Below are 23,233 nucleotides of genomic sequence, written 5' to 3' on the forward strand. Positions count from 1 at the left end.
AGTATTACTTCACTAGCGTGTGAGATGAGTGCAGTTGTGCGGTAGTTTGAGCATTCTTTGGCGTTGCCTTTCTTTGGGATTGGAATGAAAACTGACCTTTTCCAGTCCTGTGGCCAGTGCTGAGTTTTCCAAATTTGCTCACATATTGAGTGCAGCACTTTCACAGCATCATCTTTCAGGATTTGAAATAGCTCAACTGGAATTCCATCACCTCCACTAGCTTTGTTCGTAGTGATACTTCCTAAGGCCCACTCGACTTCACATTCCAGGATGTCTGGCTCTAGGTGAGTGATCACACCATGCTGATTATCTGGGTTGTGAAAGTCTTTTTTGTACAGTTCTTCTGTGTATTCTTGCCACCTCTTCTTAATATCTTCTGCTTCTGTTAAGTCCATACCATTTCTGTCCTTTATTGAGCCCATCTTTGCATAAAATGTTCCCTGGGCATTTCTAATTTTCTTGAAGAGATCTCTATTTTCCCATTCTATTGTTTTCCTCTATTAGGAATAGGTTAGAGAATAATTTAGGTTGGAGAATAGGTTCCAATAAGGTTAGAGAACAATTTTAATCAGTATTATGCTACCTTTGGGCTTCCCTGGTGGCTCAGTGGTAAAGAATCCCCTTGCTGGTATAGGAGATGTGAGTTCTATCCCTGAATCAGAAAGATCACCTGGAGAAGAAAATGGCAACGCACTCCAGTATTCTTGTCTGGGAAATCCCATGGACAGAGGAGCATGGCGGGCTACCGTCCATAGGGCTGCAAAGAGTTGGATACAACTTAGCAACTAAACAACAACAAATGCTGATTTTCCAAGTATTACATAAAGAGAAATCATCTTTTATAATGGTCCAGGATGAAAAGCCGGAGAAGGCAATGGCACCCCACTCTAGTACTCTTGCCTGGAAAATCCCATGCACAGAGGAGCCTGGTGGGCTGCAGTCCATGGAGTCTCGAAGAGTCGGACACGACTGAGTGACTTCACTTTCACTTTTCACTTTCATACATTGGAAAAGGAAATGGCAACCCACTCCAGTGTTCTTGCCTAGAGAATCCCAGGGACGGGGGAGCCTGCTGGGCTGCCATCTATGGGATCGCACAGAGTCGGACACGACTGAAGTGACTTAGCAGCAGCAGCAGGAAAAGCATGACCTTATGTCTCAGTCTTCTAGACTCAGCTTTGCCTTCAACCTTCTGGCTGACTTTGAACAAATTAGTTAGCCTCTCTGGCCCTATGTCAGGCAGTGATTAATCCAAATGATTTTTTAAATCTCTTCAGTCATACTATTCTATAACTTGTAGGCACTTTACCTTACTTGTGCTTTACTTTCTTTGACCTGCCATTTGTGAAATGTACCATTTATCAGTGTCATATGGTAGAGAGATGAAGAGTTAATGAATATAGTGTTATATTTCCCAGAATTATAGGTGTTTCATTAATAGTTATGAGGTGGCTTCTGGTGTCCTGAAATCTAGCATTTATAAATACCTTGATTTTTAATTGCACCTCCAAAACAAATTTTGTGTTTACTTTTATAAAATAGTCTTTCATATGGATGCCTTTATATGTACTTTGCTCTTTCTGTGTTCATTTTGTTGTGTCTGAAGAGGAGAAGGTGATGTAGGATTCTTCAACAGGTGTTTTGAGTAGAATTTATGAGCACATGTATTTTTATCCTGTCTTGTCTTAATGTCGATTTGGGTGAGGCCTTCGTGTAGGCTCTCGGGTGTGTCTGTTGGACTTGAGTGCTCGTTACAGCTTTGTGCATCATGTGCCCATTGTGTGCCAGGTGGGTCTGGGGTGACCCCCAGTGAACACAGCCTCTTTCTTCACAGTTCATTTTTGCTTTTAATCCATTAATATTTTAAGAAACGTGTTGAGTACTAAGGGCTGGAAATTGATTGAGTTGCATTTATCTTTGGAGAAAGTGAGAAATCTACATGAATGTTTCATAATTAAGTTTGCAGATTTTTGATTAAATTTTTGTTGTTTTGAAATTTTTTATTACAGTGCAGCTTATGATGCCATTCTTGAAAGAAACGTTGCAATCAAGAAGTTAAGTCGGCCATTTCAGAATCAAACTCATGCTAAGCGTGCTTACAGAGAGCTAGTTCTCATGAAATGTGTAAATCACAAAAATGTAAGTGAACATTCAGAACATTTCTTAAGTGGAAAATCAAGACCTCTTCATGAATACCTGAATATCAAAATCTTGTAAAATAGTAGGTGTTTTAAGTTGTTCTTTTGGGTTGAAACATTGCTTAAAAGTGTATCTGCATTGTGAAATTTTTCTCAACTTTATTAAATATTAGATGAAAAATACTTTATGAAATGAAGATTGTGTAATTTTCTGACATCTACTTTTCAAGAGGAATTTTAAACAGGTAGATGTTTTAGAACTCTATGTAGGGTTTATCTCATCTGCTTTTTGTTTTCTGTTAAGCTGACATTTCAGAAAACTGGAACCTTTGCACATAGATGAATTAGTTCCCATTATTCTTTGACATTGGAACTTTATTTAATAATATTGGATAAAGCAGTTTAGCAGAAACTTTAAAAAATATTTAAATGAAATTAGTAAAACATTCCCAGTTCTATTTTCTAGTGGTTATAAAAACTTAGGCATATGACTTTCACCCTTTTATATTTTTTCATTCAAAAATGCCTTTCTGAAATCCATATATTATATGTCTGGTGGCATTTCTCCAATCTGTTGCTGTTCTTTGTTATCATTGCTGTCGTTGTTTCTGTTCACAGAAGTGAAGTTTCTCAGTGAATTTGTACATGTTTCTAGTAATGTTTACTTCTTTCAAAGTGGTCCTGTGCCACCCATTTAATCAGCCCTTGACTTCTGTTTGTCCAGTGCACAACTGATGCAATTTTCTTCATTTCTCTTTTGGAAAAGAAGACAGCTATCCATTTTAATCTTTTTTATGTAACAGCTTTATTATGATACAATTCACATACAACTAATCCATTTAATTCATTGGTTTTCAGTTAATTCACTGATATATGTGACTATCACCATAGTAGGTTCTATAGCGTCTTCATCACCTTACAAAGAAACCCTCTTCCTTTGGCTCACATTCCCCCATCTCCCTCGTTCTCAGTTCTGAGAAACCACTGATATCCTTTGATACCAGGCTTCTACTCTGGGATTGACTAGATATTAATGAGAATGGTTTTACTATTTCTCCAAGTCTCCAAGTGTGTAGTTCATCTGGTTAGACATGTTAGGAGGCATTCATTTAGAACAGTTGGATACTTATTCCTCTGTCTTAAACAAATCTGTTTTACCCTCTCCTATCTGAAAATTATTTTTCAGAATTTTAACACTGAACATGTACTGAACATGTATTTGGATGTCTTCTGTGAGCAAAGCCTCATGCTTAAATGACTCACACGGGCTCTGCTGCATGAAGTTTATGTCTAGAAAAACATTCTAAGTATAATTGTCAACACATTTCAAAAATATGTGTCAGGTATTTTCTTATATGTCAGAATTGCGAAAAGGAGTAAGAGGCAGTTGTGAAAGCACACCAGTGTATTAAATGCCATAATAACATCGATGTTGTGGGGCCAAAGTAGACTACTCCACTCTGTCAAGAACCAGGCATTGTCAGACCCTACGAAAAAAGCCTATCTTGAAGATTTGGTAGCATTTAGTAAGAAAGTGACAAACATAGGGAATAGAATGTTTAAAGGCCTTGGCAGTTTTTGAGAAACAGCCTTCTTGCTCAAGTATCAAGTTTAATAGAAGGCTTAGCAAGAGATGAAGTGGGTTGCTGTCCTGTCATGGAGGGCTTTGAATGTACTGCAGGGGAGTTTTAGAAATTTTTTTGGTGGCTTTAGATTTCTGAAAAGGTGAGTAATACTATCTTTTTATTACCATATATCATAGACAGTAAAATGGTAGTTGGATTTGCAGAAAACCATTGTTAGGGAACCAAGTGTTAGAAGTTATTACAGCATGAACAGTCTAGATGAGATGTTAGACACCTCAACATATGTAACAGCACAGGGGGTGAAAAGAGGTTGAAATTTACCCTGATAATAGTGAATAGATAGCATTCTTTTATTTATTATGGTGCAAATGGGGTCCATGGGGTCACAGAGAGTTGGACACAACTGAGAGACTGCACTTTCACTTTTCAGATATTGAGAAAAAGAGTAAAAAATCACTCTGTGCTTTCTGTTGTAAAAAAGAAGATACTCTGGAAAAGTAAGAGGTTTGGGTTGGAAGGATAATGAATTCAATTTTATATTATTTTGAGAGACCTCATGTGAAGTAGCAATGAGAATCTGAGACTCATAAACCTGAAGAACCTTTAATGAGTATTTGGAATTATCCATATAGATTTGGAGGAAAAAACATACATAGTATCACCCAGGAAAAGGGTACAAATAGAGAAGGGAGGAGGATTGGAAAAAGAATAGTGGAAAAGATTGCATGCCTATGGATAAACTGGTGAACTAGATGGGAAATGAGGAAATCTGGGAAAGTGCAGTTTTATGAAGAACCAGGAGTCAAAAGGGCTGAGGTTATATAAAAGTACTGAGTTGTATAAAAGCTGGCAGAAAGTACTTAAGATTTGCTTACAGATTATGTAGAGGACTGTATAATATAGGTCCATAATAATTGAATGTGCATAAATGGAATGGATTTTCTGGAGCTCTTCTGTTGGTATAGTTTGTGTGTGTGTGTGTAAGACTGTGTTTTAGAGCAGTTTTAGGTTCACAGCAAATCTGAAGAAAAGTACAGAGATGTCCCATATATCCCCTGCCTGCATACATGCATAGCTTCCTGCATTATTAACATCCCCCACCAGAATGGTACATTTTTTTATAATCAGTGAACCTACATTGACATATACTTATCACCCAGAGTCCAGAGTTTGCCTTAGGGTTCACTCTTGGTGGTGTACATTCTGTGGGTTTGGACGACTGTGTAATGATGCATATATCTACCATTATAGTCTCATTCAGAGTCTTGTCTCTGCCCTTAATATCCTCTGTGCTCTGCTTCTCTCCCTGCCCCCAGCCCTGGCCATGAAGGTTTAATATATAAGATAAGGCAATTACTTAAGCTTAGAACATTAGACTTGAAAAACTTCATACAGAGAGTGGCTTTTTTTTAATCCATGTATTTGCAGTTTCCAAATGAAAAATTTTCTATTTCTCTGCTTTTGCCACAGATAATTGGCCTTTTGAATGTTTTTACACCACAGAAATCCCTAGAAGAATTTCAAGATGTGTAAGTGTAATAATTAAAATTTTGTTGATACATATTATTCTTTGATTGTTACTGCATACTTTAGCTGTTATCTTTTTTCGCCCATAAAGTTACATAGTCATGGAGCTCATGGATGCAAATCTTTGTCAAGTGATTCAGATGGAGCTAGATCATGAAAGAATGTCCTACCTGCTCTATCAGATGCTGTGTGGGATCAAGCACCTTCACTCTGCTGGAATTATTCACCGGGTTAGTAGAAAAAATGGTCATATCTTTTTTTAATCATTGAGGTTAAATTGATGTAACATAGAATTCACGGTATTTCAGAGTGTGCAGTTCAGTGATATTTAGTGCACTCACAGCATTGTGCAACCACTACCGATAGCAAATTTCAAAATAGTTTCATTGCTCCAAAAGGAAACTACCTAGCCCTGGTGGTCATCCCATCCCTTCTCTCCCCAACCCTGACATATACCCGTCTCCTCTCGGTGTCCATGGATCTACCTCTCTGGATGTTTCATATAAGTAGAGTCATACAGTAGATGAGCTTTTTGTCTGGCTGCTTTAACTTGGCATAATGTTTTCAGTTCCACCTGTATTAAGGTGTGTATCAGTAGTCCGTTCCTTTTTATGACTGGTGAATATTCTCTTGTATATATTTACCACATTTTATCTGTTCATCCATTAATGGACATCTGGGTTATTTCCACCTGTTAGCTTTTAGTGCTGTTAAAAACATTAAGGTAGAAGTATTTGAGTTCCTGTTTTTAGTTCTTTTGGGTATCTACCTAGGAGTTTTATTGCTGGGTCTTTTTTTTTTTTTTTGTGATAGTCTAGTGTTTATTTTGTTACGGCAGGTACACTTGAATTTCAAAAATTTAAAACATATAAAAAGTGGTTAGGGACTAACATTTGTATCAACAGTTGATAAATGTCTAAGATTGTTTATTATACAGCAGGGTACAATGGTAGTGCTAACGCCAACAGGGCACTGTGGAAATTAGTCTAAAAATTATTATTAGGCTTTATACAAGCAGCATCATTTGCTGCTGTTTTAGAATTTGGGGACACAGTCTGCTTCTAATGCTAAGCAGTCCATGAACACTTTTAATGTTATACAGTGTTATAGTAATTAGTTTGGCAAATGTTTCAAAATAAAGTAGAAATGTATTCATAACATCACAGAAATGCACATACAGTTTTGTTTTCAATAAGAACCATAATAGGTACAGGTCAGAACTCTTCCCTATATGAAATAATTTACACACGATGAATGCTATAATATCACTATCTAAAATAATCACTAAATACAATTATTTTTCAGAAATAAACAAGCAAAGGTTTTTTTTTCATTATCAAATATCAAAAACATAGAGAATGTATTATTTAACTTTCTGAAGAACCAGCAAATTGTTCCCCACAGTGGGTACACCATTTTACATTTCCAGCAATGGTACACAAAAATTCCAATTTCCCCAAATCTTTGCTGATTCCTAATGACTTTTTCATTCTAGCCATCCTAGTGAGTATGAAGTGGTATCTCATTGTGGTTTTAATTTGCATTTCTCTAATGACATTAAGCATCTTTTCACGATTGTTTTGTATTTGTATATCTTCTTGGAAGAAATATCTATTTAAGCCCTTTGCCCATTTTTTAATTGAGTTGTTTGTCTTTTTGTTGTTATCAGGATTCTTTATATATTCTGAATACTGAATCCTTATCAGATGAGTAATTTGTAAATATTTTCTCCTATTTTGTATGTTGTCTTTTCACTTTCTTGATCTCTCTTGATATGCAAACATTTTAATTTTCATTAAAATCAGTTTATGTTTTCTTTGGTTGTTTGTACTTTTAGTGTCTTACGTGAGAATCCATTGTCGAATTCAAGATCATAAAGATTTACTCTTAGTCTTTCACTGATCGTTTTAGCTCTTACGTTTGGGTCGTTGACCCATTTTGAGTTAATTTTCATGTATGATCTGAGATAAGGTGCTAATAACTTCATTCTTTTGCTTGTGGAAATCCAGCTGTCCTAGCACCATTTATTAAGAGAGACCGTTGTTTCCTCACTGAATGATTTTGGCATCCTTACTGAAATTCAGTTGGCTGTAGACATAGGGTTTTATTTCTGGACTCTCCGTTCCCACCTCCATTGGTCTTTGTGTCTGTGCTTTTATCAGTACCGCTTTATTTTGAACACTGCAGCTGAGTAGTGAATTTTGAAATGGAGTAGTACGAGTCCATCACCTTCACTCTTTCTCAATATCATTTTGACTTTTGAGGTCTCCTTGTGATTCCATAGGAATTTTGAGTATCAGCTTTTCCATTTCCACTGAAAAGGCCATTGGAATTGTAATAATAATAAGGATTTCATTGACTCTGTAGGTTGCTTGGGTAGTTTTGCTGTCTTAACTATATTTAGTATTCCAATTCACAAATACAGGTTGTCTTTCCACTTAGGTTGTATTAGTCTGTTTTGTGTACCATAACAAAACAGCACAGACTAGGTGGCCTAAACAAGAGAAATTTATTTTCTCACAGTTTTTGGACGTTAGAAGTCCAGGACCAACATGCAAGTAAATTGCGTTTCTAGTGAGATCTCTCTTCCTGATGTGGAGGTAGCCGCCTTCTTGCCGTGTCCTCATATGCCCTTCCTTCCGTGCTTGTAAAAAGAGAGACAAACTCTGGTGTCTGTGTTTCTTTTCTTATAAGGACACCAGTTCTTGTGCATTGAGCCCAACCCTTATGGCTTCATTTAACCTTAATTGCCTCTATAAGGGTCCTGTCTCCAGGTATAGTCACATTAAGGGTAGGACTTCAATGTTTGCACTTGATGGGGGGGCGGCGGGGAATGCAATGTAGTCTGTGACAAGTCTTCTATGTTTTACAGTTTTCAGTGTGCAAGTCTTTTCAGGACCTTAGTTAAAATTTTTTCCTAGGTATCTTATTCTTTTGGAAACTATTATAAATGGAGTTATTTTCTTAATTTCTCTTTCAGATTGTCCACTGCTAGTGTATAAGAAACTGGCCCTTCTATTCTTAGTTCCCACTCACATCCCATTGACTAGAATTAATCACAGGCTGGAAAAATGTGGTAGAGAGGATGGAATATTAAGTTAGTCCACTGCTCCTGTCACACATTCATACGAGTTCAGCCCTTCAGAGATAGAGAGAGCAGTGCTGCTCAGCGCCTGTGGGAGGGTGCACGCTGGTGTGTGTGTCCTCAGGTGCTGAGTCGCGTCCGGCTCCTCCCCACCTCAGGACTGCAGCCCGCCAGGCTCCTCTATCCATGGGATTTTCCAGGCAAGGATACTGAAGTAGATTGCCATTGCCTTCTCCGGGGGATCTTCCTGACCCGGGGATTGAACCTGCATCTCCTGCATTGGCAGGCATGTTCTTTACTACCGTGCCACTAGGAAGCCCATACATACTGATATACAAGGATGAATTTCAGATTATATTCTTTTTTGAAAGTTTCTTTCCCTTAACAAAAAATGATTATTTAAAAATTTTTTTATTTTGTTCTTCTTCCAGAGTAAAGTGTTTAAGGTTGAAATCTTATTCCTAGACTAGAATGCAGTACTACAATGAGCCATTAAATCATTAACCAACATGATAGACATTGAAATAGTATCAAAGCTCATATTTATTTTTGAATATGCAGTGTTTCTTTGCTGAGGTATTGCATTTTGGAAATAATGACCACATATTTATAGGATAGCAATGATAAAAATGTGCATCTTCTGTTCCATAAGCCTGTTGATACTTATTTTTAATTTGATAAAACCGATCGATGACATGACAGACCGAGACAGCGTATTAAAAAGCAGAGACATTACTTTGCTGACAAAGGTCCATCTGGTCAAAGCTGTGGTTTTTCCCGTAGTCATGTGCAGATGTGACAGTCGGTCCATAAAGAAGGCTGAGCCCTGGACTGCAGGGAGATCAGACCAGTCAGTCATAAAGGAGATCAGCCCTGAATATTTATTGAAGGGACTGTTGCTGAAGCTGTGACTCCAATACTTTGGCCATCTGATGCAAAGAGCCAGCTCATTGGAAAAGACCCTGGTGCTGGGAAAGATTGAAGGCAAAGGAGATGGGAGCAGCAGAGGATGAGATAGATAGCATCACCAACTCAATAGACATCAATTTGAGCAAACTCTGGGAGATAGTGGAGGAAAGAGGAACCTGGCATGCCATCCGTAGTCCATAGGGTTGCAAAGAGTCAGACACAACTTAGCAGCTGAGCAGCAACGACAAATAGGTGACATATCTTCTAACTCCATCTATGATTGCCTATCAAAATAGGCTGAAGACAGTATACATATTTTGCTGGATATAGACATTGCAAGAGTAATTAATCATTATTTTTCAGGCCAGTTTTCTGTATTGTTAATCATTGATATTCAATATATGTGAATTATAGGCCTGCTTTTTTTGGTCTCTCCGTTCATAATAGGATTCATGGTAGCTAAAAGGCAAGATGGGTTGAACTTGAAGCCTTGAGTATTTATGCTGCTGCCTTTTTATGCTTGTAACATAGAATTCCTTGAGGTTGGGTTCACGTGGGTAGCTTTTCACGGACGTTACTTTGCAGCATCAGCAGCAGGTGATTTTATGGGTTAGTGGCACCAGGACAGTGGTGTCCTGCCTCTGTAGGAAAAAATTGTATGAACAAATTTGTATGATTTTCGGTGAGAGATCAGTGATGGGAAAACTGATGATGATTACTTTGGTCCTTCAGAGTGGAACATCTGCCTGTTTGAAAAGTCAAATGCCATGTGGTTGGGTTGACATAGAATGGCCTGTTGTTGGTATATAATATCTATATAAAGCTTACTGTGATTTTAAAATGAGAATTTTAAAAGCTAGTAATTTAGTGTACAAGTGAATATAAATGCTAACTTATGATTCTCTCTCTTTATTTAACCATGAAAGTTCTTACATGAGCTCTGAGATGCCATTCCAAATCGCTATTACACCCCTTGATTGAAACTGTCTAGTTAATCATATTTTCTAGCAAATAAAACATTACTAACTTCTAATAACTACTGTATGTATTTGTAAATTAAAAATGCCATCAAGCTAATTTCTCAGATTTGCCTATTTATGATGAATCTTTGCAGTGGTAACAATTACAGTTTGAGAAAAATGAACAATTAGCATGAATTGTTTTATAAGAGATCTCATTCATAACGAGTATACTGCAAAATATTTGTTTATATCATAGCAGTCATTTTTTGTATTTTTATTTTTGAAGGACTTAAAGCCCAGTAATATAGTAGTAAAATCAGACTGCACTTTGAAGATTCTTGACTTTGGACTGGCCAGGACTGCAGGAACTAGTTTTATGATGACACCTTACGTAGTGACTCGCTACTACAGAGCACCTGAGGTCATCCTAGGCATGGGCTACAAAGAAAACGGTCAGCAAACACTCTTTACTTGAAATTCTGTTCAGATTTATTTGCTTTTGTTTATCAGATTTCTTATGTAAATACTTAAATTGAAATGCATAAAGAAAATTATCACTGTTTGAGATGTTTATCAAGACTTTGGAAGTAACTACAAATTTTGTCATAAAAGTTTGGAAAAACTTGGGGCCCCTGTTTATTTAAATACAAATACATAATCATCAGTACAACCATCGAATAAAGAATTTGTTACCATGGCCCCCGTAACAGAATACGTATATAGAATACATACCATCTTCTTGCCTGTAGCGTGAAGATGAGCACTCTGACATGGGCGCAGGAAGTGTATAGTGGGCCCGCAGCTTTAGGGGTGATCTGAGTTTGCATTAATGGTATTTGCACACATTTCCTGTCCCATGACATTAAAGTTAATAGCAGTAGCACCTAGTGCAGACTTTAAGAGCTACAGTAAGGCTGTTGTGCAAAGCTGATGGATAATTAATTGAAGGTGACCTTTCAGAGGAAATGGTGTTTCATCAAAGCCCTTGTGTCCAACCTTAAAGAAATGGCATTATTATGTGCGAATATAGCCAGTTACATAAATTAACACTAGAATTAGGTTGAAGAAAATGATCAGGCATGTAGTTCATGAATTTTAAAAAAATGTATACATACACATATTTCTACCTAAGAAAGTTTGCTGAATCTCAGTCATTTGGAAGATGAATAAGTCTACACATGATTTTATTGACTTTAACTTTTAAAATGTGATAATTGAAAATACTTTATAAAGTAGGACATAGACATTTTTTCTAGCAAAAGACTCTGAAACAGCAGTTTACTCTGAATCAGGAAACTGTATCAAATCAGTTTTGAGGATTCTTTTTTTCTAAAAAAGATAACTTTGAAGTGAGGATTTTAGCTTAATATTCTTATCTGAGCTAGTTAAAAACACTTTAAACATTTATTATCAGTATTATTCTTTTGTTCTTAAATAAACATGCTGTTCTCTTGTCTTACTCTTGACCTAAAATTGTCTTACACCCTGTAAAATCCAGTGAGTTAGATTTAGTATTAGACTCTCTCTTTTTTTTTTTTTGGAGAATTGCTATTTCAAGTGACAACATGATCATCGTCTTTGTATTTGCTGTAAAACCATTGACTGTCATGAATAATGTGCGGTGTGTCACTTCATCTTGGCATTGTGATCTTAGGCGCTCCCTAGTAGAAATCAGCACATGACAGAAAAACTGTCATGTAAAGAGTTGACATACTTTCCTTTCTTAGATAAGAATTATATAGATTCACTTTATTGCGTTCTTTCTTTTGTCTCCAGGAAACTGAGTCAAATATAATGCTTAATATTGATAACTACATTAGCCAGCAAGGTCAAATATAAGAACTTCCACCTTTTAGTGGCACCTCTCACCCATCCTACACCTGTTTTTATCAACTTTGTTTATATATATGTCTTTTATTGCAAGCTACCCTCAAAGCTTTTTGGAAAGTGAGATAACGGGGTATATTTAAACTGCCAAATAGACTAAGCAGTTAGACCTGTAAAGCTCTTTTTATGTTTGAATCAGGCTTGTCATATTCTGAGGAAAGCCTTCATTAGCCCAGACAATGCTTGCAATAGCCTCTCATGCTTGTAGCTTTTGAAATGTTTTAAAATATGTTTTTCTCAAGATTATGTACATAAATTGTGTCCTAGATATTTAACTAAAGCTTGGTGTTCTCTATAAAATCCACAAGGAAAAATTGTAATAGATTTTTGCCAGAAATGAAAACCCTGGAAAAAAATTTTCTCTGAACTGATAGGTGAATATAACTTTCCCTCTAAAATTTTATCCTTGGAAGTTGAATTATGCCATAGATAAAAAAGATTTGTATGTATTCTAATGTGAAATTTTAGAGAAACTTTAGTTCCACAGGATTTCCAAAATTTATTCCTAAATATAGCTCCTAAAATTCTGTAATGAGCTAATAGTCTCCTTATGAGTGTATTAGAAAGTACAGATTTTAAGTTCCCAAGTCATCCTGCATGGTTAAAGGTACATCTCTAACATCTATTCCTGCTCTTTTATTCTTTTGCTATTAAAAGATTTGAAGTCTTCAGACTTCAAAAACAAATGCATATTACTAAAACTTTCCCTTCAAATTGCTTATTCTTCCCCTTCTGGTATTAAACTGTAAGCACCTTCTCTTTTTATCTGCTTTCAAACCCAAAGATATAAAGTGTCAGGGTATGTGGTTAGTTTTAATGAAATAGGTGGAGATCCTCAAATTGCTCATTTCTGTGTTCGGCGCATTCTTTTCAACATTGGTTGGAACTCTCATTTAAAACTAACAAGCGTCACAGGATTTCCCCTGTGGTCCAGTGGTTAAGACTCGTACTTCTACCACAGGGGATGCAGGTTCAATCCCTGCTCATCCCGTGTGGCCAAAATAAAAAATAAAGTCGGCAAGGGTCAGTAAGTCTAGTGGGAGACTCTGTAGATAATAAATTTGCGGGAGCTTTCATGCTGTGTTCAGCCGAAACCAGCTTCTTACACCAAAAGTGGTTTAGTTCTACAGGCTTAAAACACTTTAGGTGGAAAACATGAAATATACTTTCTTGGCTGTGTTTTCTTGACTGTTTGTTCATTCTCTATGTACTTGTTCCCTTTGGGGTAGTAGAGTAAATGCAACATGGTGTTGCCAAGAAAACAAATGATTTTCTATTCAGAGTAAACATAGCACTTCTCAAAACAAATTTATGAACTCCAGCTTGAAAGTTTCTGAAGACCTTTAGGTTAACTTTTTAACTGTAATTATTCATAGAAACATTATTTCTGTTCAATGTTTTAATACGCTAGACTGTTTCTGCTCATGCTTTTTTCTGTTATTTTACTTAAAGAGAGAGTATAATGCACAGTTGACCCTCCAAATAGTATCTAGATTTTATTTTTTAAATTTTGGTACCTCCTGTACATTTTCAGCCTTATTTATAAATTTGTGTTGGTTCCTTTTCATATTTTATCAGTAAATTTTCAGGGGCAAACTATAGGTTTTACAATCATGTGATTTCTGTGCATAGCTCTCCCTTTAAATTAGATATGTAGCTAAAAGGCTACACTTCACATTTGCTTTTGTGAATCAAAGCCTTTTGAAAAATATTTTATGTTTTAAATTATTCCATTAGCTAAAATTAAAGTCACTTTTTTCTTTCTGTGATGTTTTGCAATGTTTATATAATGCAGTCATATTATGCTTCTTTGATTTTAATGACCTTTTGCTTTGCTTTTCCTTCTTTTGTGCTGCAAACATATAGTGGATTTATGGTCTGTGGGGTGCATTATGGGAGAAATGGTTTGCCACAAAATCCTCTTTCCAGGAAGGGACTGTATCCTTGTGCTGCTGCAGCAGTTTGATTAGTTAGGTGATGAACTCCCTTATGTTCTCTAATGAAGATGAATATAGTGTACATTCATACACGTGGGGTTTTTTAAACAGACGTAAAGTTTGTGGCTGTTATAGTTCAAAAATTTCGGTAATGTTTGTAGGCTGCATTTGGCAGTAGGACATACAGTCTCTGCTGGTAGTCAGAGCACATTCACTGTCACCCATTTTTATTTTATACTGCTTTCTTTAATTTTGAAGTATACATGGTGTGCGTGATTTTTTTTAATGTTTATATATTTTTTTATTTTAACCAAAATCTTTATGTTAATGTCATTGCATTTTGTTTTCAGTTGACATTTGGTCAGTTGGGTGCATCATGGGAGAAATGATCAAAGGTGGTGTTTTGTTCCCAGGTACAGATCGTATCCTTATCTTTGGCCTAAAGTGTAGTTTCTAAAGGTCAAAATGTATGACAGCACTTCAGCTTGATCAGGTATAATGTATTTTGTCTCTCCCTAATAAAGTATTGTTAAATTACTCTTTCAAAATACCACCTGCTATTTGACATAGACTTTCCTTTCCCTCATTGGTTGTCTCATTTGTTAATTCTGAAAACTACTCAAGTTAATTATCCACAATTACTTGTTGGCTTTGAGTTGACTTATTTAACCTAAATCAAAAATCATGGCTTGCATTAAATTTTTCTAATAATTATACACTTGAGTAAGTCTAGAAGTACTTAGGACATACTATGAATTTTGAAATTGTCGTTTCTGGTCATCCTTTTGTTTTGCCCCCCCCCCCCCCCACCTTCTTTTTTGTTAATGTTCTGTGTGTTCTGTGTCTTTCCGTTGTTGTCTCGTTTCTCAACATAACATACTGATCTTTCCATCTGAGAGTTTCAGCAGTAATAGTTGAATATGGTGATGAATAGGTTGGGTTCGCGATTTTTGTTCATCTGACTACTTCTGGTATTTATAGTAGCAGTGGTCTTTTAGGTGTTTCTCAGCGAGTGACACTTAGTTTGAAGAAGACGAATGGGAGAAACCGTATTCACTGGGTTACAGTAAGAAAGTTTTAGGTCTTAATCCACGGGGAGCACTTGAAGTATAAAGACTAAAGACTAGAAGGAAAGAAACCAGGGAATTCTAGCCTTATTCCTTAACCAAAATAGTGAGTCATTTTCTCAGATTTCAGAGCTTTAAACTTAATTTTAGTTAACATAAGCTAAACAAATGGCAAAAAGAAATGCCGTCATTTTTATTGCTACTGGTTATTTTCTGTTAGTTTAGAAAACTTGGAAAAGCAGGACAGATAATAAATATTTCTTATCTTCTCAAAAATGCAGTCACATTTTCTGATAAGCTAGAAGAAAAGGCAAATTCTATGTTCAAAATTGTGTCATTTATATTTAGAGTCTGTATGGGTAGTAATTACCATTTTTCTTTGAGCCACTCATTATTTGTATTTGGAATTTGTGAGTTTAAGCTTCCATTTTAATGATAAAATCAGTATTAGTAGACACACACATACACATAATAAATAAGGTTAACAAAAGCTTGTTATTGATTCTTTTTGTCCACCTACAGTCATTGCCTTTTGCAAGGTGGCTATAAGATTTATAACTGCCACATTCTTTCTTAGAATTTTAAATTGCTATTTTCATGTTATTTTAATATGGATATGACTGATATGTTGAACATGAGATGCACAGTATTTTTCTTAGCTACTTGATACTAGATATTGATCAGTGGAATAAAGTTATTGAACAGCTTGGAACACCATGTCCTGAATTCATGAAGAAACTACAACCAACAGTAAGGACTTATGTTGAAAACAGACCTAAATATGCCGGATATAGCTTTGAGAAACTCTTCCCTGATGTACTTTTCCCAGCTGACTCGGAACACAACAAACTTAAAGGTACTTTTTAAAATATTACCTTTAATTCCATTGTGGGTAGGTGGCTATTTGTGGAGGAGGTTTTTATGGGGGTGTATTTATATTGTTATGGGACGTAACTCAGCATTATTTCTGAGTAATGGAACACTGTGAGGTTTTAGTTACTTTTAGTTATATTTTTAATCATATGTATGATCTAATTTTATAGTAAATCTATTCTTTTTAAAGCATTTTTTAGTAAATGATAATTTCAGGTTTCTGAAATTGATTGATAATTTTAAAACCTTATGAGATACGTGTACATAAACATCTCATTACTTTTGCAGCCAGTCAGGCAAGGGATTTGTTATCCAGAATGCTGGTAATCGACGCATCTCAAAGGATTTCTGTAGACGAAGCTCTCCAGCACCCGTATATCAATGTCTGGTATGACCCTTCTGAAGCAGAAGCTGTAAGTTCTTTTCTGAATGTTTGAAGAATATATTGTACTCTTAGAGTTGAAGTTAGGTTTGGAGTATATTTTTTTAATTTTAAATAAAAATATAAATAAATGATGATGGTGCTTTCTGTTTTTGCATTAAAAATTCCTTTAGAGAATGAACATATCCAAGTACCTCCTACACAAAATAAACTTCCCTCCCATTGTTTCTTGCCTTTTTGCCTTATTACCTTGTAAGTTGAGCTCTTTGAGAAAACATCTTAACTTTGTTGTAAACAAATTACTGTGCCCAAAGCATAGCACAATTCTGTGATGTAAATAAAATATACTAGCTGCAAAAACAAGAAAAAAAAGACTGTTAAGCATCTTTTTTCCTGTCATGGAGTCTTCCCAAATTAGTCTGTCTACACAAAATCAGCATTGATCATTGATCAGTCTTGGTATAATGATGTGTTTTTCCAAGGCTTCTGCATGATTAATATTTCAAGTAATTATAAGGAATTTATATACTTTGAATAAACTGACTCAATTTTTGTTACCTTGTTTTTCAGCCACCACCAAAGATACCTGACAAGCAGTTAGATGAAAGGGAACACACAATAGAAGAGTGGAAAGGTAACATTCACCAGATTTCTTAAGATGGAGCTGAGAGCGCTCTGGCTTTCTATGCTGTTTATTCATCATTTTAGGGAGATGAAAGATATTTTCTGTTATTCATAGCTGATATTTGATAATATGATTTAAAATATTTTGCAGAAGTAGAAACTAAACCTCCTTCCTTCACTAACTTAATGCCTTATGTTCCCCACCCCAGACAGAAGCACATTTGTACTTTCAGGAACTTTAATATTCTTTCATACTCTGCGAATACACAAACCTGTGTGTGTGCTGTCTCCCCCTTCTCCTCTCCCACCCTGTTTTAATCACATACAGTTGTATGCAACTCACAATTGCTTTGTTGATATTATCGTATATTTTAGAGATTATTCCCTCTTGCTCCATATACCCAGCTCCTCTGCTTTAATAGCTGGGTAGTGATCTGCTGTGCGGCTGTGTCACAGGGTCGCTCTGACAGCCATTTGAAGAGCTTAAGCTGGGTCTAGTCTGTTATTGCAGTCAGCTCTGTAGTATTGTGCACATCTGAGAATATGCCTGTGAGAAAGATCTTAAAAGGAGATTTGCTGGGCCAAAGGATATTTTCAGCTGTTTCTAATTACTCTCTGAAGAAATTATAGCAGTTTACACTCACATCAGCATTGTATAGGAATATCTAACAGAGTAGTTTGTTTTTTTTTTTTTTTTTACTTTGGTTGAATATTAATAATGCTTTGAAAGTCTTGGAAATGTTAAAGTATTTCTTTCTTTAAAAGATTCCCTGGGACATTTGAGCCAAGTTACCTTTAGATCTCATTTGCTTCTGTTTATATTGTTGTCATGTAATATTTTGACCAATTTTGTATCTGCACGACTTTGGAGAAGTCACTTAAAATCAGGTGGACAGAAGATATGTTATTAAGAGCTAAGAACCTAAATACTTGGAAGGCAAAAGGGACTGGGGAGGTATAAACCAAAGCAGGTAGTCCATTTACAGGTTTATTTGGGAGGAATTAAGTTGATTCTTTCTTCGGAATAATCAGAAATTAGTTTTCCCTCAGTTGACTTGGGAGACATATAGTATTAATAAGGTTCTGTAGAGCCCACCAAGACGACAGAATGAGGTGGAACCTAGTACATCTGACGGTGTAACATGTCGTATACAAGAGTATAGAAACTGTGGATCAGAGTGGGTGTTAAAATGTCTAACCTGATACTTTATATATCATTACATTTACAGGAAACATATATGATATTTTGTGGAATTTTAATAGGCCCCCAGTTGTAAAACACACTATTATATACCACCAAGAAAGAGAAACACAATGCCAGCTGTACTGCACCATTAAGCTAACTGAAAAAAGTACGTCTAAAAATCAGTGAAACATAGTATTTTCATTTGTATATTTCTAGGATTTTTGATTACTTTAAACATACTTATTTTTGTTCTGTATCTTTTTCTCCTACCCAAATGCAGTTTAATAGCTACCTACAAACTCCCTTTTTAGCATCATAACAGAAAAAATTCAGTGCCAAAGCCATTAACTACAGATTAATTTGTCTAGTTAGTATCCTGGGTTAGTTTGGTTCTTCTGCCTTCAGTTCAGTTCAGTCGCTCAGTCGTGTCCGACTCTTTGCGACCCCATGAATCGCAGAACGCCAGGCCTCCCTGTCCATCACCAACTCCTGGAGTTTATTCAAACTCATGTCCATCGAGTCAGTAATGCCATCCAGCCATCTCATCCTCTGTTGTCCCCTTCTCCTTTTGCCCCCAGTCCCTCCCAGCATCAGCGTCTTTTCCAATGAGTCAACTCTTTGCATGAGGTGGCCAAAGTATTGGAGTTTCAGCTTTAGCATCATTGCTTCCACTGAACACCCAGGACTGATCTCCTTTAGGATGGACTGGTTGGATCTCCTTACAGTCCAAGGGACTCTCAAGAGTCTTCTCCAACACCACAGTTCAAAAGCATCAATTCTTTGGCGCTCAGCTTTCTTCACAGTCCAACTCTCACATCCATACATGACCACTGGAAAAACCATAGCCTTAACTAGACGGACCTTTGTTGGCAAAGTGCTATCTAGGTTGCTTTTTACAAAGAGATATTGTTTTATCTCTCTCTCTTTTTAATCCTCCTATCTGGAATGCTTATCATTCCTTTTTGTTTCTTAAAGACATCTCCCGTTCTTGCCTCTATCAAAAGACTTCCTATTTCTCTTCTTCCTAGCTCAAGTAGGTTACCATCACAAGCAGACTTCGGTGTCTCCAGCTCTTGTTCATCCCAACATATCCACTTATTTTACCTTATGATCAACGTGAATATTGCCATACCCTGTGGTCAGAAATCATTTATCAAATGTTTAATGAATTACAGACTCCTTGAAATTCTGTGCAGCGTTTTTTGTGTATACATTTTTCTCAGAAGAGCATTCATTGCTTTTATGCAGTCCTCAAAGAACTTTATGACCTGAGAAGAATAATGGCAATGTTAGCATACTCCAGAAAGGTCTTAAGTTGACAGGCAGACTCGGTTGGAGTGGCCCTGCCAGCCGTATACCCACCATCCAGAAGCCTAGCTAAGGAACGAGATGCTCGTGAAGAAATCTGTATAGTAATAATAGGCCATGCTTCAACTCAGAAGATGTTGAAGGATAGCTACCTGATTCTTTTCCTTTAATGAAGATGTATTTGTATTCTTTTCTGATTAAAGAAGGTTCCATATACTCTTGCATTTATATCTTTTAACAGGTATCTGGGTAAGTACCTACAGTGTACCATGCTGTATGCCAGGCTTTATGCTCTATTGGGAAATAGAAGTTAGTAAGACAAATTTGATTCAAGCTCTCATTGAGAGAATTAAATGAGTATTTGTAGTATAGAATGATATAGTATAAAGTCCTGGTGGAGTATAGAAGATGAAACTTCTAACCTCAGATCTATCTTAATCTAACTTTTGGAATATTACAACAGAGATTTTTTTTCTTTCAATATAATTCATGGTTGAGGATTGATAAATTGTTATTAACACCTTTGAACCTTTAGTTGACACTTTTCAACCTTCTACCATTGCAAGGACACCATTCGAAGTATTTAATGTGTGTGAATATTTTTTACTTAACATATACATATCTTGGGAGATTGTCTCTCAGACTTTGAAAAGTTTTTATTTACCTCTTTTTCAGAATTGATATACAAAGAAGTTATGGACTTGGAGGAGAGAACCAAGAATGGAGTTATACGGGGGCAGCCCTCTCCTTTAGGTTGGTTACAATATAAGCTCAGTTATGATTGCAGTTTACTTCTGGTGTCGTAATCTTCAGTGGCCTGAAACTTTCTGTTCTTTCTGTATTTACTACCATTCGTATCCAGGTTTAGTAAATATAAGGAATACTGTTTCTGTGGTTAAATTTGAAAGCACTGGCACACCGTTCTATCAGTACATTGTACTAATATATCAGTAACTGACTTCATAAAATGCGCATCTTTTTCTGTGATACTGACATCCCATTGAAGAACTGAAATTTAAAACCTTTTTTATTGTTGGCATTGTTGTGTTAAAACTGCTGTCAGAAGGTATTCTATCTCTTAAGAATGTTAGCTTTGTATGAGTTAAACATTCTCTTTTATCATAAGCTCATGTTAACTTTGAGTGCTTGTAAAGCATGAAGACTTGAAGGGAAGAGTCAGATGACAGCATATACGTAGTAAGCACATACCACAGGGTAGACACAGGTGGGTTCTGTACTGCATTTCATTCAGCCCTGGAAAACCCCAAGGAAGGGATTTGTATGCACATTTTACAGATGAGGAACCAGTTTAGAAAAGTTAAATGATATAAGACTACAAATCTTTTATGTAGAAAAGTGAATACTTGAAGCCATGTTTATCAGTAACTTCAAGAAGGCATGGTTTTTCCAGCATCCAATTTGGTCTCTGGCTGGCAGCAGAGACTTGTGGCTACAAAGATTAGGGAGAGATTAAATTTGAGCTGAGTCTTGAAGAATACTGTTTACACTGATAGGTCTTGAATTAGAGTAAAACTGTGTCATTTTAATCATCCTTCTAAAACTCATATACAATAATTCTAAGAAAAAAAATGGGATATCATATCTAGCATCTTGTTTATGAAGTAATATTTATAACTGCAGTTTCAGGTGCCCAGTTTTTTATACTGTAAACATATATTTAAATAATTTTTGTAGCTTTCTATGACATTTTTGCTTATATTTTAATTCTTTGTTTTTTAAATCCTTGATCAGAAATGCAGTCTTCCAAATTATAATATAGATTCTCTTGAAAATATAAATTGGTTTCAACAGCTTATACCTACAATTAGTTGTAACGAAGGGTCTGTTATAAATGCTTTAATAACTGAGTTTTTTTGGTGGCTCCCTGGTGGCTCAGATGGTAAAGCGTCTGCCTGCAATGCGGGAGACCCGGGTTCAATCCCTGGGTTGGGAAGATCCCCTGGAGAAGGAAATGGCACCTCACTCCAGTACTCTTGCCTGGAAAATTCCACGGACTGAGGAGCCTAGTAGGCTACAGTCCATGGAGTCACAAAGAGTCGGACACGATTAAGTGACTTCACATAATAACTGAGTTAATTAATTGGCTTTGTAATTGATATGCAGTAGTCATGTAAGTGAATTGTTCATGATGGAGGCTCAAATTGAATTTGAAAAATCCATTATTTAGAAGACTTTTATACTTTAGCATAATATCCTAGTCAGTGGCACATCATGTCAAATGTTTGAGTAAACTTAATCATCTCATGAAAGATACAGCAGTTGTATTTGTTCTTAATTTATAAGTGAAAAATTTTAATCCTAGACAACCTTTAATTTTAGTGACAAAGTAAGTCAGTGAAAGGACAGGACTAGAAGTTTCTAGACATTTTCTAGATTCTCAGTTACAGCTTGCAAAGAAGAGTGTTAGTAAATTAATGCTGTAAAAATATTCAGTTCTTGATTATATGCAAAAACAGAAGAAACAATATTTAATTACTCAAAATATCAGGAATTCATAATACCATTTTGTCTTGATTTTAAAAAGTAACTATATAATTTAGCCCCCTGGATTTCCTCTTGTCTTTATTTTGGTTTATGTAATATTAAAATGAGTTTGCATGCCTTTGAGTATGTAGAGAGTAACGGAGAGGGAAATGATAGATACCTGAAATAAAAGATATCAGATCCAGAAATTAAAGACTTTCAGATCCAGATAAATTAAAGATTTTTCCATATTGTTGCCATTCAGAGACTTTACTGAGAATTTACTATATTGCTTGAAAGGTCAGAGTAAACAAGTTTTTTTTCCTTAGGTATTTGATTTTCAGATTAAAAAGTTAACTAATTTATGATGCATTTAAATTTTAATTTTTATTAAATTAAGAAATTTGGATAAAATAAAATTTGGATTAAAAATAGAGGCATGAGAAAGTATATGTGATAAAACACTCTTATGATTTGAATGTTTCAGTACAGGTCTTTGAAGCCATCGGTGGGATTGTATGCTGTAGTCAGAAAAGGTGCATCCTGTAGTGCTGTACGAACTGAACTTTTTTTTTTCTGAAGTGATTTTAATCTGTAGATGACAGACTCTAAATGATACTCAGAATTGAACTTCTAAGAGTTTAGTGTCATCATTGCACTGTGACTGGGCGCTTAGAAGGTTCTTGGGTCTAGAATTCTAGGTTATCACACCCCTCCTTCTCCTCTCTCCTGTCAGCCCTGAGGCATCCCGCGCACCTCCTTTGCCAGTGCACCTCCCATCCCCTGCTCCGTCCCTTGAGGTTTCATTCTTCTCTGTCTCCCAGTCCCTGCCAGCGCCCTAAAGATTTGCCTATTCCAAGTCCCCTAGTTAATTCATTGTTGGACTTGAAGACAAGCTCTCAGAGGCCCGTTCATATTTAAATGTTTTATTTCTTGTCATTGGACAGAAAGGAGGGATAATTTCAAACACTGAGGTACTGGGTTCTGGAGCAGTGGTTTTCAACTCGCTAAGTTTTAACATCATTGGGTCCCTGAAACTCAACCCTAAAAATTTTTATTACTCAGTTTGAAAACTGTTGCTTTTTATTCCATAAATCTGTTCTTAAGAACGTCTGTATAACATGCATTATTTAATATACTCAAATTTGGAATGATTCTTATTCAGTGATTCTTATTTAGTAGTTCAAAAGCTGTTATCTATTGAATGAGTCATATTCCCCGCCCCATAATGTCGTTTCTTCTTCCTGACCCAGTTGCACTGTGAGAATTTTTCTGTAG

General features: G+C 36.0%; 1 protein-coding gene across 12 annotated transcripts in view; it reads left to right on the forward strand.

Moving 5' to 3' along the window:
• The window catches only part of MAPK8 (mitogen-activated protein kinase 8), a 100,646-nt gene that overhangs the window by 69,706 nt on the left and 7,707 nt on the right, over nucleotides 1-23,233 (forward strand). For 5 of the 12 annotated variants that reach the window (XM_024986740.2, XM_010820717.4, XM_010820716.4 and 2 more), the window contains 10 exons: nucleotides 2,010-2,139; nucleotides 5,195-5,253; nucleotides 5,343-5,481; nucleotides 10,494-10,659; nucleotides 14,382-14,453; nucleotides 15,772-15,954; nucleotides 16,260-16,384; nucleotides 16,924-16,987; nucleotides 18,207-18,329; nucleotides 20,147-20,224. In XM_024986740.2, coding sequence (XP_024842508.1) covers nucleotides 2,010-2,139; nucleotides 5,195-5,253; nucleotides 5,343-5,481; nucleotides 10,494-10,659; nucleotides 14,382-14,453; nucleotides 15,772-15,954; nucleotides 16,260-16,384; nucleotides 16,924-16,987; nucleotides 18,207-18,329; nucleotides 20,147-20,224 — 1,139 coding nt within the window. Of the gene's footprint in view, nucleotides 1-2,009; nucleotides 2,140-5,194; nucleotides 5,254-5,342; nucleotides 5,482-10,493; nucleotides 10,660-13,960; nucleotides 14,033-14,381; nucleotides 14,454-15,771; nucleotides 15,955-16,259; nucleotides 16,385-16,923; nucleotides 16,988-18,206; nucleotides 18,330-20,146; nucleotides 20,225-23,233 lie in introns of all 12 variants that reach the window. The other 7 variants (XM_024986742.2, XM_005226586.5, XM_005226583.5 and 4 more) reach the window with 3 other exon arrangements.

Source organism: Bos taurus, chromosome 28, assembly GCF_002263795.3.
Source record: "Bos taurus isolate L1 Dominette 01449 registration number 42190680 breed Hereford chromosome 28, ARS-UCD2.0, whole genome shotgun sequence".
Classification (NCBI taxonomy): domain Eukaryota; kingdom Metazoa; phylum Chordata; class Mammalia; order Artiodactyla; family Bovidae; genus Bos; species Bos taurus.